Source organism: Sceloporus occidentalis, unplaced genomic scaffold (assembly GCF_023333645.1).
Source record: "Sceloporus occidentalis isolate IW3139 unplaced genomic scaffold, rSceOcc1.0.p SCAF_2, whole genome shotgun sequence".
Taxonomy (NCBI): Eukaryota; Metazoa; Chordata; class Lepidosauria; order Squamata; family Phrynosomatidae; genus Sceloporus; species Sceloporus occidentalis.
In genome coordinates, this window is record NW_028316982.1 from 55,987,184 (window position 1) to 56,003,177 (window position 15,994).

Below are 15,994 nucleotides of genomic sequence, written 5' to 3' on the forward strand. Positions count from 1 at the left end.
GCATGTCCATAGGGGATCATTGGGGGATACTTGTCCATAGGGGATCATTAGGGAATGCATGTCCATAGGGGATCATTGGGGAATGCATGTCCATAGGGGATCATTGGGGGATACTTGTCCATAGGGGATCATTGGGGAATGCATGTCCATAGGGGATCATTGGGGGATACTTGTCCATAGGGGATCATTGGGGAATACGTTCCCATACAGAGTCATTGAACTCCATAGCCTTGAGCCAGAACAGAGTTAAAGTGGTTCCAACCCGGGTTATTTCTCGCGTGGCTGCTGCATCCAAGGGGCGCCTGAGGAGCCAGCCAGGCCCGGGCCCACAGGAGGGCGCCGCTTCCCCTCAGACTGCCTCTTGCTGCTGGAGGGGCCTCTAGGGGGCGCTGCCCGGCCGGCTCCTGGCGGCGCAGCATGGCGGCGGCGGCGGCGGGCTGCTGTGAGTCCCAGGCCGGGGCCCCCGCCGTCGCCCCTACAGCGGCTGCGGAGGAGTCCTCGGACAGCGAGCCCGAGCAGGAGCCCGGTTCCCCTCAGAAGCTCATCCGCAAGGTCTCCACCTCCGGCCAGATCCGGCAGAAGGTGAGGGCTGCTGCGGAGGTCGGGCCTTGGATGAAGGTGGCGGGAGAAGAGGGGGGGGGGACGAGGAGGAGGAGACGGCTTGCCCCCAGCCCTCCCCCTCCTCCCTTTGCTCCTCTTCAGGGCCTGCATCCCCAGGACTCGCCTCTCTATGCCCCCCTCATAGGCTTCCAGTGGCCCCCAAACTGCGCTCTTTCAGGGGTCTTGGACTTCAGCTCCCAGAATGCCAGACTGTTGGCCAGCATGGCTGAGGCTTCTGGGAAATGGAGTCCAGAATCTCTTAAAGGGCACAGTTTGGGGTACTATAATGTTCCCCAGACTGGGCTCTTTCAGGGCATTTTGGACTCCAGCTCCCAGAATCCCCGGCTATTGGCTAACATGGCTGAGGCTTCTGGGAGATGAAGCCCCAAACCCCTCAAATGGCACAGTTTGGAGATCACTGTAAGTTCCAAACCCTTTATAACCCCTCCCCACTTTTCTGCCTATTCCCCACCCCCTCCTCTGTTATTCAGGGGCAGTTTCTGTGGGGCTGAAGGGAGCCTGTTTTGGGGAGGCCAGAAGGGGGTCCTCACTGCCAAGGAGGACCAGGCACCGCAAAATGGAGGACATTCCAGGAAAAACAAGTGTAGTAGGACATGACTAAATAAGAGGCTAAACCACTCATAGATATGGAACTGCATGCTGCTAAGGCCTATTCAAAATGGAGGACCTTGTGGGATTCCTCCTGGACAGGAGGGTGAAGTGGAGGACGTGTCCTAGGAAAGGAGGACCACTGGTCATGCTTCTTGCAGCATGTTCAGAATGGAGGAAGTTGTGGGATTCTTCCTGGACAAGAAGCTGAAATGCAGGACATGTCCTGGAAAAGAAGGATGGCTGGTCCCTCTAATCAGAGTGGAATTCAGGGACATTGGGTGTTAGTCTGGAATATCCATATGTTCAGGGTGACCAGATGTCTTTGCCGCCAGGGAGGACAAGGCACTGCAAAAATGGAAGGGATTCAAGGAAAAGGTAGGGCATGACCAAACAAAAGCTAAAAACACTCACAGAAATATAAATTCATGTTGCAGCGTCAAAATGGAGGAGATTGTGGGATTCCTCCTGGACAAAGGATGACATGTAAGATACATCCTAGAAAGGGAAGACATCTGGTTACCCTGAGTATGCAAAGAGATCTTGTAGCACCTTTGAGGCAAACTGGGCCTAAGCTTTTGAAGACTTGGTCTGCTTTCTCAGATGCCTGGACCCCCTGGAAGAGGAGTAGAAATGGCTGTCTCCACTCCCTGGTGCTAAGGATACATACTCTCTCTAAGGATCACAGTGATGCAATTGATGCTGTGTAAATGCTCTTGTTCCTTATACCTAAACTCGTGGAGGCAGTTTCTTGCAGTTGCAGCTTTTTTGTTCTTCAGGGTAATGGCTAGGATGGCACACTGAGCCCAGTCCTAACTATGATATTGGCCAGAAAAGGGGCACATACAAATACCTGGACAGGTTAATAGAGGCGGTAGCTGTTTGGTTCTTACATTCACCTGCTGTCTGAATGTGTGGCATGACAATGACGACTCAGATGCCAGGCTTGGCCAAGATACTTTACTACTTCAGGCGAAGCAACAAATGGTGCCAATTCACCCTAGATCTTGTTTCATTGTGCTCATGGCTCACCCAGGTATTTTGGCACATGAAACCAAATCCCTAGAGCTCTTCTCAAAATACAATAAAAATAAATAATAAGTTTACTCCCTTTTTATGATGTTCCAAATCTTCTGACGGAGAGAGAGCTACCTCATTTCTCTTAATGCTAGGGCTTGCCTGCCCAGAAAGGCTGCTAAACAATGAGGAAAGCCAGCAAGGATTGTCTCTTTTACTTCCAGTCAGTTTTGCTGGATGGCTGGCTGGTGTGTCAAGAAGTTGGCACATGACCACGAAAGTACACTTTTAACAGCTGCACTGCCCAGATAGAAAGCAGACAAGTGCACAAAGTTAATTATTGTCTCTTTTCTCTTGCCTTTCGGTTTATAGGTGGAAATGAAGAGACAGTTGGATGGTAACTAAAGAGACATGACAGTATCTGTTACCAGTGCCTTTTTTTGTATGGCAGTGTGTCAATTGAAATTCTGCTTTGCTTACTGTTTTTGCTTGCTGCTCTTCCTGAGTTGGCTGTGGCCCTGTGTCTCAGAGCCTTTCCCAGCACAACCCAATCGTGCTGGACATTTTGGGTGAATACAAGACAGGCACCCAGGCCGGCATCAGGCAAATACAGTCAGCCCTTCTTATACACTGATTTTTGTATACATGGATTCAAGCATCCACTGTTTGAAAATATTCCAAAAAAGTATAAATTTCAAATATCAAACCATTTTTATAAGGGACACCATTTTGCTATGTCATTATATTTAATGGGACTTGAGCATCCACGGATTTTGTTATCCACAGGGAATCTTGGAACCAAACCCCAGCATATAACAAGGGTCATTGTATTGCTGTCTATACACCAGCCCAAAAGGATGAGAATGACCAGATGAATCTCAGAGGGAATAGTTGGGGAGGCTGTCTCATTTGCCTAATGGGAAGAACTGGTCTCGCTCATCCCTGCTTTCTGGCTGAGTGGTGTAGTGGAAAGGAACACTATGCACTCCTTCTGTTTCACAGACCTAGGCCTGGTCCCTACTCAACCCTGAAGAAAGATAAGTTGCATGACTAGAGGTCAGAGGCGGTTATTCTCCTCGCAGTTATCATTTGCTTACTTTAGCATATGAGTGAGTGAGTGATTGGTACCTGTGCTACTTTTGTCTGATCTTGAGCAGAGAGAAGTTTTGCTGCAAAGAGGAACCTCGACCACTCAAAGGGAATTGAACTTTCCTTGGTGTTTCATGCTTGCATTAGTGACTACTGTTCTGTCTCAGCAACACAGCTAGTCATGGATTGCTTGCCATTGGGCTTGACTCGTGTTATGTTGCTCTATGTTTTTGTGAGACTTAACCTCTGTCCCCAAGCCTCTTTTGCTGTCTCCCATTCTGTTATTTTTATTACATTGGACAAAGAATAATGTTTCACAATGAACACACACACACACAGAGGTTGTATTCAGTAGTTTAAACTCAGTGTCTCACATCCTGTTGTGCATCTTAAAACATTAAATAAAATTGGTGTTATTCTGACAGGGATCCTGTGATTATTTTGAGTGGCACATTATTTGTTGTTGTTATGAGCCTTGAAGTCATTTCCGACTTCTGGCAACCCTAAGGCAAGTCTATCACAGGGTTGCTGAGGCTGAGAGTGTGTGACTTGCCCAAGATAATCCAGTGTGTGTCCATGGCTGAGCGGGGAATTGAACCCTGATCATAGTCCAGTGCTCAAACCGCTATGCCACCACATCTCTCATGACACATTATACAGCTTGGGAAATATCCCGACTTCTGTATCTCCCTGCCAAGAAACTCTGCAATGTCAAATTTCTGTATGTTGCAACACCATTAACAACACTGAACCATAGGAGGGGAAAAAAGGAAGTGATCTTATCAGAAGTGCCTCTGGCACACAGAGAGCACATTTATGCTACAAGGTTGTGAACTCAGCATCTCAGGTCCCTGCTGTGTACCTTGGGAGTATTAGCCAGATTAGCCATGTGTTAGGCTTTTAAAATCTAATGCATATACATTCAGTTTCAGTAAACAGTGTCTTGTGTACTCTGATCTTTAGTAAATTTAGGAAGACTAAATTTCAAGGGCTTTTCTGGGCATGTTTATATATATATTTGAAGAAGATTGTGAAACCTGGATATGCTGAATTGCGTTTCTGAGCAAGACAAGTTTTCTTCTTCTTGGTTAATGAAGTGTGGAGAACAGGCTTCAGTTTAAGGTGGAAAAGTCAATTTTAATTTATAATGCAGTGGTCCTTGGACAGATCAAGCCAGAATTCTTCCTGGAGGCCAAGAAGTGCTTGGGTCTTATCGATAGGGTGGCCATGAGTTGGGGTTGACTCGATGGCAGTTAACAGCAAACAACAAACAAATGTACATAAAGCAGTATGGGTTCATTGATTAGCTCGGCAGAGGAAAAATTCATAAAGCATAGTCAAGCCCACTGCTGAAGCTGTAATATTAGTGCTCAGCAATGTTTTCTTTTTAGGTGCTGGTTTACAGTCATACATTGTAAAATGTTCAGTAATTGTTTGGTTATCACTGTTAACACAAACAGCCAAATCAACATTATCTGTGTTTGGAAGGTGGCGACTGTCAAATTTCCAAGTAGAGAAAGTCCTTGAACTTCATTGTGTTTCAGGATAGATGTTTGAGTGTCTGCTTCCGTAATAGTATTGATATAGTGGACTTGATAATTGCTGTAGTAGACTTCAGAGTCCCACTTTTGCAGTGACTCTTAAAAGGGAGGAAGGAGGATGCAGCAGTCTCATGGATGTAATTTGGAGATTTAAACATTGCTGTGACAGAGAAAGAGATACACAAGCACTAGATTTTTCACTATAGTAATTTTAGATACAGAATTTATGAGTACTTTATATTTTGTTGTAGTTCAAATAAGGTTTGAACTCTAGTGTGAATTCCCACTTAATCATTTCCAGTGTTTTGCATCATTTCCTACGTCAATGTGACTGTAAAAAGCCTAAACACTCTGCTTGTTCTATGCGAATATAAACATTTTAAGTACAAGGATTATAAACAGAAATTGTGTATAGCCATTAAGCTTCCATTGCTTTAATCTGTTGAAAATCTTTAGCTAAGCAGCATCAGATCCTAAAGGCAACTCACAGTGTTTCAGAATTAGCAACTGAATTATTTTGTGACTTGCTATTTTCATTACTTAAAACTTTTCTACATCTGTATTCCTTCTAATGTTAGTCATCTTTTCTTTTCTAATGAGAGATGGAAAGGAAGAACAAATGAATAAATAGCAAGTACATTTTCTAGCAATACATGAAGTTTGGAGAGTTTCTTAAAGTTTACTGGGGTTAATGCCTTAGAGCCCTGTAATGCTGTTGAGGCATAGCTTGTCCAAATTTAGATGAAAGTGAAAACAGATTCTTCACATCAGCCAGTATTCTATATTATCCAGAAGGTTGCTTCCACATTACCAGAATCTTTCTACAATTTCAAGATAAAGATAAGTGATTTAGCAGAGATCTTTCCAATGTTTTTTGAAAGCTTCATTTTGCATATTCATGTTTCATATTTGCTCCTACTTGGAGGAGCGCAGTTCAGAGATTAATTAACTGGCTTTTCAAACCATGGTGTTAACATAGTGGTTGGTGTAAAGAAATGATGTCAATAAAAATTCTAGAAAGATAAATATACCAAAAGAAATAAAAACATAAAAAGTGATTATATGTGCTTTTGCATTTCAACAATAAATACGGGAATGTATCCTCTGTGGATATGGAAGGTCGTATTGTAATATCATATAAAAACGTTAAGACATTCATATATCTATGGAATATTATTTGCATTCTGAAACTTGGCAGCACCCTGTGTTAGAGCTTTTGAACTCTTTTGATGTGATGGAAAGAAAAGAGGAAAAATGAAAAGAAGTCAGTAATTAATTCCCATCCACCTACCCCACAAAAACCTGATTAAATAGCTGGTTCAGTACAGTACTGAAATAAGTAAATATAAATGGACTGAATATACAAACAGAAAGCATTATATTTAAAACAATGATATTTAAAATAAAATAATATTTAAAATAAAGATTCTCTTTAAAGGACTTTAAGAAGATGGACTACTGTTTATAACAGAGCAAAAATAGCTGGATCTGAAAATGTAAAAACACAGAACAGCATAGAAAACAGGAATATAATGATCTAATAACATTTTTGTGTGATTTATCATATGCTATTGTGGAAGCAATCTTGCTGTTAATCTTGAGCTGCTCAGGTTGCAATCTGATGCATGGTTACATGCAAGTAAGTCTCATAGAACTATGACATTTAGTTTTGAGTAGTAATGTACAGAATTGCACTGTAAGCCACACTAGTTTCATTCATTGTGTTTAGATTTACAGTATTTCATTTCTATGCTACCTTTTTCTCAGACTGGAAGTGTTCAGATCTCAAGAAAGTGATTTTCTTGTTCCCCTGCCATTAGCAAGATAACAAAAAGTCTGCAGTTTCAAGCCAGTCATAAGGGTTGAATTGTGTCCAGTCAGAATATTCAATTACATTTGTTTATTATCCAAATTCACAAAAGTAGTCAAAGACTCCTGTTTTTGTATTTATCAATTTATCAATAAATGGAAGATGTTTTCTAGCATATAAATATTGCTTGCTCTCATTGCCCTGTGATAGGGAACCATGTCCTCTATGTGGAACTTAGGTGAAACTAAGATAGGCCCAACGTAGTGAAACTAGATGATGATAATTTTATTCTTAATTCTGTTTGGAGAGCCAGAGGTTGTCCAGCCTTGTCTTAGTGGAAATCCAAATGATAGCCTTTACCAGTGACTGAAGTTCCAAATTGGCTTTTTTGAAGAAAAATTGCAATCTGTGTGTGTGAGAAAGAGGGAGAAAGAGAAGCAATACTATTTCATAAATCCATATCATCTATTGGTATGACACTTTCATGATCTTTCACAATCTACCAAAATGACTTCTGGATTTGGCTTCTGTTGAGACTGCAATGGTTTTGCTGAAGCTCATTGACCTATGCATAGTATTGTTTCACAATCAATGGTAAGTGCAATTTGCAAAGATGGTATGGGTCAGAGAAAGCAAATTGTGAAACAGTTGCTGATAGCAACTGGGATTTAAAAGGACATGGGATTTGAGTGGACAGTAGAGCATAGTTCTTAACTTTATGGTAATCGTGAACCCCTTTGGGAATCTGATGAAAGTGAAGGACTCTCTCCTCAGAAACATGTATTTAAATATAGTTTTCAAAATAACAGGGAGAAAACAGAAGAAAAAAATCTGGCTTTTTCACAGAATCCCTGAAGGGGTCCGCAAAAGATATTGCTGTCTATAATATAAAAATATAAAGGTGGTCCACCCTGATCAGTATAGTATTCTCTGTCTGATATTGGCTCTCTAAAATCTTGCGCAGAGACTTTTATTAGCCTTGCTATTTAGCTTGAGGTGCCAAGATTTACTTGGACATTCACATGTTCTATCACTAACCCTTGACTTTGATTAGAAAGGTAGAGTGGGGTTGGACTCTACTTTGTCTGAATCAACAAAATATGGAATGGCCTGCCAGAGGAGATCCAGAACATTGCTAATCTTGACTGCTTTAAAAAAGCAGTCAAGCTCTCAAATCTAAAATCTTGCATGATTTTAGAGGTTAAAAGCAAGCTAAAGATTGTAAAATACCTAATGCATTAAAAACAAATAAGTACACATGAATGCAGATTTTTTTTGGTAACAGGAAATAAATTACCTCTTAATTATGTTAAGTTATGCATTGCAACCTGTAATATATTGATTTTTTTTATTGTTTTCCCTTTTCTGGAGTTTTGATTTGTTACTTTAAGACAATCACCCCAAAACAGATGCTCTTTATTTCATTACTTTGCTCTGTTTTTAAGAGCATGGTTTACTTGAGGATGTGGTAAGAAGCAACAGCAACCCAGATTCTAAAAAGTACTAGACACTTAGCTGAAAATAGAAATGTGAGACCTAAAGTAGCTCAGGCAGTTTTATTTGAGCCTCTGTGTGTGAATGGCGGGGCTACAGAAAGGATTTATGTAGTCACATATTTGCCCTACATTTTCTTAAGTTGCTTTTCTTCTGGCCAAATACATTCTGCATTCATGAACATGGAAAGAATGATTGAGTTTAAACACAGTGTGAGACCATGTTTACTAGTACCATAATAGGACCCAGGGAGATTGCATGATGCAGTGATTAATGGTTGGACTGGAACTTGGAAGATCCAGGTTGGAGCTCATGCTGATCAGTGAGATACTCACTCTTGGCCTTGAAGAGAAGCAGGTATGCTACCCTCATTGAACAGAAAGAAGCACATAAAAGTAAAGAATACCAAATGAGGCTCCTACATCATGGTTTTGGTTTCCAGATGACCACGAGGCAATTAACTGTCTGTGTTTGCTTCCCTGATCTGATCAGCACTCAGATTTACAGATTTACCCCGCACTTCTGTGGTGCAGCATCCTTTAGAACAGTGGTTCCCAACCTTCCTAATGGCACGACCCTTTATTACAGTTTCTCATGTTGTGGTGACCCAAACCCATGAAATTATTTTCGTTGCTACTTCATAACTTTAATTAAATAGGTGTTTTCCAGTGGTCTTAGGCGACCCCCATAAAAGGGTCATTCGACCCCCAAAGAGGTACCAACCCACAGGTTGGGAACCACTGCTTTAGAAGCAAGCCTGCCCTTTCTCTAGTTTGACAATAAGTGATTTGTGTAGATATGTATATGCCTTCAAATCACCTGGCCAATGGCAACCCCCATGAATTTCATAGGGTTTTCTTAGGTAACAAATACTCAGAGGTGGTTTTGCCATGTCCTCCTTCAGAAATACAGCCTACAGCATCCCATCTTAGTTGGTGGTCTCCCATCCAAGTATTAACCAGGGCTGATCCTGGTTAGCTTCCAAAGATCAAACAGGATCTGCTATCTTTCAGGTATTTATGTAACAATAAATCGCAACTTGTAAAAATCGTGTTTTGCAGACCCGCTTCAACATGATTTTGTATCTTGTTTTTTCAGGCCCAAACAAGGTTCATTTGTAAGTAGGCTTAGCTTTGGATTTTAAAAGAGGCCATATTTTTTCATTGTTTCAGCCCAGTCAGGTTTTTGGATTATAGTAATCTATGGGCCCATACAGACAGGCCAAAATAAAGCTGCTTCGGGTCATTTTGGAAATATGCTGTTTAAATGATGTATGCATCCTTAGAGTCCGGAAGCCGCACCATAGCCACACTCCAGTCCTTAGGACTGTGAAATAGTAAAATGGTATCCCTTATATAAAATGGCAAAAATTAAGATTTGTTTTTTGGAATATATTTGTTTTAATATTTTCAAACTGTGGATGGCTGAATTGATGGTTGAAGAATCCGTGGATATGGAGGGCTAACTGTGCTGGTGTATTCATAATTGCTTTTAAAAATCTTCTTAGCCAGAAACTGTCTATCTGGGTACCAACATGTTGCCTCAAGTTATCATGAGCCAAGATCCAAATGATTTCAGATTACTTTGGTCACACGTCTGAGAGAATTTTTTTAAAAAAATCTTAATATGCTATTTGCAGATACTGCAGAGGGAAGGAGAGAGATGCTTTTCTTTGTTTGCCCCACAGATGTAGCAATTTCCTGCCTAGAAAGAGCCACTTTACCCCTTTCTTGACAGTCATGTTCCATAGTGTGAGGAATTTTTAAGGAAGGACTTTGGTCATTAGTTATTTTGTGAACTTTAGTTGGCAGGTTTCAGTTTTGTTCTAATGGTTGTATCTTTATTGGTTACACCTTTTAAAACTGTATTTGAATGGTATTTTCATGATTTTTTTTTATGTTAGTCCTTTTGCATATTTTGGAAAAGTGAAATATGAATACTTTATAACTCTATGGAGAATTTTTATTAAGACCAAAATGGGTATGGAAGATTTCTTCATAATAATGCTAAATGTTACAGCATGTGTGCATCTTTGACTACAACTTTTATATAGTTTTATAAAATAAGAAAAAGAGAATGGGGAAAACAAATGAAATTAAACAAGAATTTATGTGAAGTATACTAGTATGGATCAAGATCTGAAAAGTATTGTGTTGTTGATATGTACATTACAAAAAAATTGTATCATAATTGCATTTAGTAGTCAAGCTACAGTGAGACACTTCATACATCTGATAAACTGGAATCTATTCCACAAAAGCTTTTGCCATGGTAAATGTGTTAGTCTTTAAGAGGTAATACAAGACTTTTTATTTTTTACAACAACAAAGGCTAACAATTCCTTTTGGAAATTCCTTTCTGAAAATTGTCACTGTAACTGTGAGTCTCCTCTAAAAATTATGTGATACCTGGCAATAATCATTCCCCTGTTTATTGAAAGCTAAGTTGATGATAGCTTGAGAATTAATAGGTATCAGTTATAAGCTATCTATAAGCTTTTTTTCTACAGGATTTAGAGTTAGGGAGGTAGAATTGCAATGCTTGTGCTTGAATGTGACAACTTAAATTGAGATTTTTCTGCATTGTAACACTTACTGGGTGATTTGGGCCAGTGTGGCTCGTGTTTCGAGAAGAATACACGGCTCCAAGCTCTCTGTTCACTTATTAGCAGATGCATTTGTGATCTGGGTTTGCCTCACATCTATCACATATATTTGAATATGATGAACTCTTCTTGAAAGATTATTACTTAGAGGGAAAACATGGGCAAAATAAAGCAGGTCCCAGCTACTTTGAAGGCTGGGCATTTAGATGACGCACAAGGTGAAAGCAGTTGGGAAGCGAAACAAAGCCGTGCTACGAGGCTAAAAACTGGAGCACAAAGAACCTGGAATACTCTGACTCGGTGGAAAATGTGCATCTTCACACTGGCATATAAACAGCCCGGCGCTAGTACAGACTGCAAAAATGGAATCGCCAGTAATGCAGTGGATATAATTGCAGCATACACAAACCAACAAGGGGGCATGGGGTGAAGGGGTTGTGATGATTGTGCTTTGCCACTAGGCACACCAATGCACTGATACATTGTACAAGCAGTGCATCGCACATGTGACATTGTGGTCGATCATCTGAGGGGGATGGCATCTGGGTGGGAAGAGGGAGGTAATTGGAGGTCGCTGGTGGTGTGTTTGTGCGTTGCGTGCATGGAAGATGGGCAGGTGGCAAAAAAAAATTAAATTGCACGGTGTGGCTTGATGCCATGTGGTGCAGACAGCCCATGGCTGTTCAGGCCGCCTTCAGTGCAGGTGGTGTGGACAGCAGGGTTTTGACCCACTTTCAGATAATACATGATGGAGCCACTTTTTCGTGATGGAGCCCATCTGCTCCGGCCCTTAGTTAAAAGTAGTCTTGTTGCTTGTAAGATTAGTCTGTAATGATTCGAAATTGAATGCAAAGTATCAACCAAATTGTAGAAACCTCCTCTCTCTTTCTACAGCTCTGCATGATGTTACAGTCCCTAATAAATTTTACTAGAAGAACAAATCTCATCAACTAGACTGTGCAATATTGTTGGTAGGTTTTATGTAGTCATTAACACCATGCACAGGGCTGTTGGGAAGGAGGAATCTTTCTGCAATTAGTACCAACCTTTGCCTTGATAGTGTTATGTTTTTATCAGTAATTCCTGCACTGTTAGAAAATGATAGCACTAGGCAGGACTGCATAGATCCGTAATAGTAAGCCAAGAAAGTAGAATTATCAATTGACTCTATCGTTTATTAACTAGAGTAGAACACTAAGGATTCTGGTGTATACAGAAGCCACTCTCAGTATGAAAGAGGAAAGAAAGCAATTTGTACCATTTTTGGCAGGCACTTATTCCTGCTTGGAGGAATTGCAATACCCTTTGGGACCCTCACAATGTTGGATTTCAAATGAATTTAATGATAATTGTTTTTAATTTTATGGAATACTGATTTTCAGTACTGATGTATATATATATATATAATTAAATCTCATTGCTTCATACAATCAGAAGCAGGAATGAAGAAGTCCCTGTCATAAAGTTGTTCATTTTAGTGTGAAAAGGCAGAGTAAGAGGCTTATTCCCTTTATCAATTGGATGTGGATCACATTAAAAGGCTTTTCGGTCTTTCAAGCATTGTAAAGGGGAGAGAAGTTGCTTTCAACTTTTACGTTTCCTTGGAACTCATTGCTTTAAGGCATTCCCTGCTGTTGACAGGACTGAGCAACATGCTAGCTGGGAAATAAACATGAAGCTGAAGAAAAGCAGCCATGTCTGGAAAAAAAAGCTATAAAGTCATCTTGATCTTATCTCCAGTCCTTTCCGCCCGAACCCACCAAAGTCTTTACTAAGCTGTCTGCCTATAAATAGAACAGCAGCTCTCTTGCAGAAATGGGCAGCTGTAAACTACGGGCTTATTCTTTCTCCTGGCAGCATCAGTGTTGTGCAAGAGGCAGCAGAACCGCTATGTAAGGTTTTTTTTTTGCTGGCCTTCCATATTTAAATTGTGTTACCTATAAAGTTTCTGCAGGTGGTCTAAAGTGGCAAAATGCTTTTTTATTAGAAGGAGGGGCAGGATGACAGCTTTTCTGATGTGCTTTCTTTGAAAGGCTATTATTTAAAAACAATGGACGAGTGCTCATCATTTATACAGGTGAGTTTGCTCTGTATCCACCTTGAATGGATAGGAAATAGGTGGGGCATCAGACCACAAAAATATAAGTAAACAGAGTAAAACAGGATTTGGGTAAAGATTATTGAAGTTACAAATTTGTGCTTAAACTAAAGATTAATTAAATGTCAATTGGAACTGACATACTGCTGGCTGAACTTGAAATGTTTCATTGAACAAGATGCATAAGTAGGAACTTCCAGAAAAGAAGATTAACTATGATGCAGGATCTGCTATCAATATAAGAACTGATACTCGTTTCTGTGATTGCTCTTCAAATCTTGAATCATTCATTCCCACTTGTATCTTTGTAAATTTTATTGAATGTCTTCCCTTGGACATATATTTACAGAAACATATCAGTAAATATTCTCAAGCTTGCTTTCTGATATTTTGAGGGAGGGAGATAGTTATGTCCAATACCTTTTTGGTGTAGGGAATGAAATAGGATAATATTATATCTATATTTGCTCTAGCATTGTGTTTATTAAACACCTACGTAATTTATCTACTTGATAATGGAAATAATAAAAATTATGCTTTCTTTTCTCCAGCTTTTGTCCCATCAGTTGTTTTAATTAATTCACCTACATGTCATCACAGTAGCTCTTCCCATGTTTTCTTTTAACATTTTCACATGAAATTTGCATTTGATTACTCAGAACTTTTTCTAAATTGTTTGGTGAGTGGTACGGATTGTGTAGACTCACTGGGAGAAGGAGCTAGTGGAGGATCTTTGTGTGTGCGCACGCAAGAGAAGAAGAACAAGGGAGTAGTTACCCTTTTGGTTGGCTCCATCTCTGGGATTTTCATTGGAGGTAGAAAGGCTGCAATTAGCCAGTTTCTTTGCTTAACATGTTAGATTGCCTAATATGGAGGTTACTAAAGTGTCAGATTCTGACTGGAAAAAAGAGACTTTGTATAAGTCATGATTTTTTAAATGGAAATACTGCTTTTATTTTCAACAAAAATAATGACCATGGAAGAAAATACATAAATGCAACTTAGACAATAAAGAAATAGTTAAAGAGTTCCCATACCTAGGATTAAACATTGATCAGAATGGCAACTGCAACCAAGAAATCAGAAGAAGACACAGAATGGGAAGGGCAGCAATGAAAGAATCAGAAAAGATCCTAAAGAACAAAAACATACAAGAGAACACCAAAGTCAGAATTGTCCAAGCCATAGCTCCTCCATCACTATGTATGGATGTGAAAGCTGGACGGTGAAAAAAATGGATAAGAAAGAAATCAACTCATCTGAGATGTGGTGCTGGAGGAGAGTGCTAAGGATACAGTGGGCAGACAGAAAGACAAATGAAAGCAGATATCTCCCTGGAAGCCAAAATGACAAAACTGAGGCTCTTGTCGTTGAGCCACATCGTGAGAAGGCATGACTCACTTGAGAAGACAGTAATGCTAGGGAAGGTTGAGGGCAGTAGAAAGAGAGGAAGATCACACACCAGTCGGCTAGACTCAATTGGGAAGGTTATGAACGTAAATCTACAAGACTTAAGCAGAGCAATGGAGGATAGGGACTTAGAGATGTCTCATCCATAGGGTTGCCATGAGTCAAAGCCATCTTGAGAGCAGTAAACCACAAAAAGAGCAAATGCTTTTATCTAAATTTTAAAACTTTATAATAGATGGTTAGTAAAATAAGGATTTTGAAAAATCTAATGAATATATCCATCCGTTAGAAATTTTGTATTCTCTGCTAATTGTGCTGTTTTTCTCAAAAAAATGTGTGGTAAAAACATTGTGGCTCCAGTCCATTCCCGGCGCATTACTGACTTCAAATATGGGGGTGGGAATCTCACTGAAAGTAGTAGAAGAATCATGGAAGCATTTCACTGTTTTCACTTTCTAGTTCAGGTTACTCTGACTTAGATGCAAAATGAGGATATTGCACACTTGTTTTTTAATGATGTTTCATTTTCTTGCTATGGTTCCTGAGATAACAGGAGCTGAGCAAAGGAAAATGTGAAAACCTGCAGCTGTTAAGGAGAGCGGGCATCTTTTAATTTTATATAATTTATTCCATGCTTATAAGTAGCCACTTGCCTGAATGCACCCAGTATCATCTCGAGCCAGTGATGAAAAGAGATATTTGAAAGTTGGACAAGGTCTTTTAGCTTTCTGGAGATTGATATACAGCAAATGGCTAAAGTAGGTGTGTGGGGACAGTTAGAAATAAGATAGTTTTCAGGTAACATTTTTCTGGAGCATATGCCCAGCTTGTCCAGTGCATTAAAAATGTACTATCCCATTTGTTTTAGAGATAACTCATAAATGCTGGGCCCAAGTTTTTCATCACATTTCTCCAAGGAGGTCACATCACATTACACCACTGGAGGTCAATATTCCTGCTGAGTTAATCAATATAAATTAAACCAAAGAACCTCAGAGTTGTATACACTTCTCTGTCTTTTGTTGTATTTCATTTCACACAAGAGGGCTGTTACCCTCACTCTAGGGCTGCATCCACACTGCAGAAATAATCCAGTTTGATAGCACTTTAACTGCCCTGGTTCCATGCAATCAAATTCTGAGAATTTGGAGTTTGTTGTGGCCTCAGAATGCGATAGCATGGAGCCAGGGCAATTAAAGAGTTGTCAAACTGGATTATTTCTGCAGTTTGGACGTGGTCTTGGATTTATTTAATCGGGGAGAACATTTAGTTTAGCAGGGCAATGCAACAAAGTTAATAAAGTTCAGACAGCCCTTCTTATACATGGATTTTTTATACACGTTCAAGCATCCACAGTTTGAAAATGTTCCAAAAAAGTATAAATTTCAAATATAAAACCTTGATTTTCCATTTTTTATAAGGGACACCATTTTGCTATGTCATTATATTTAATGGGACTTGAGCATCCACAGATTTTGTTATCCACGGGGGATCAGTGTATAACTAGGGTCTACTGTACTGCTGTTTGGCCTAAAAGATAACTGTGAGGCTGTACACATAGCCCCTAAGGAATGGAGGGAAGGCACCCCTTTCCTAGCTGGATAGGGGCCATGGCAACTGCACACCACGCCCCAATCCGACCTTTCGCTTTTTGCACCCTAGAAAGAGTGTGATAGCCACAGCGCAGCAGCGGAGGAGTGCCATGACGCACCTGGGGGACG

The 15,994-nt window shown here is 40.2% G+C and overlaps 1 protein-coding gene across 6 annotated transcripts in view; it reads left to right on the forward strand.

The window, feature by feature from the left end:
• The first annotated feature begins 417 nt into the window (after window positions 1-417).
• Window positions 418-15,994, forward strand: part of DGKD (diacylglycerol kinase delta) — an 85,683-nt gene continuing 70,106 nt past the window's right edge. For 4 of the 6 annotated variants that reach the window (XM_089509525.1, XM_089509524.1, XM_089509527.1 and 1 more), the window contains exon 1: window positions 503-582. Coding sequence is in view for 1 of the 6 variants with exons in the window: in XM_089509522.1 (XP_089365648.1) it covers window positions 418-582 (165 nt within the window). In the remaining 5 variants the exon portion in view is untranslated. Of the gene's footprint in view, window positions 583-12,591; window positions 12,658-15,994 lie in introns of those variants that run through there. The other 2 variants (XM_089509522.1, XM_089509523.1) reach the window with 2 other exon arrangements.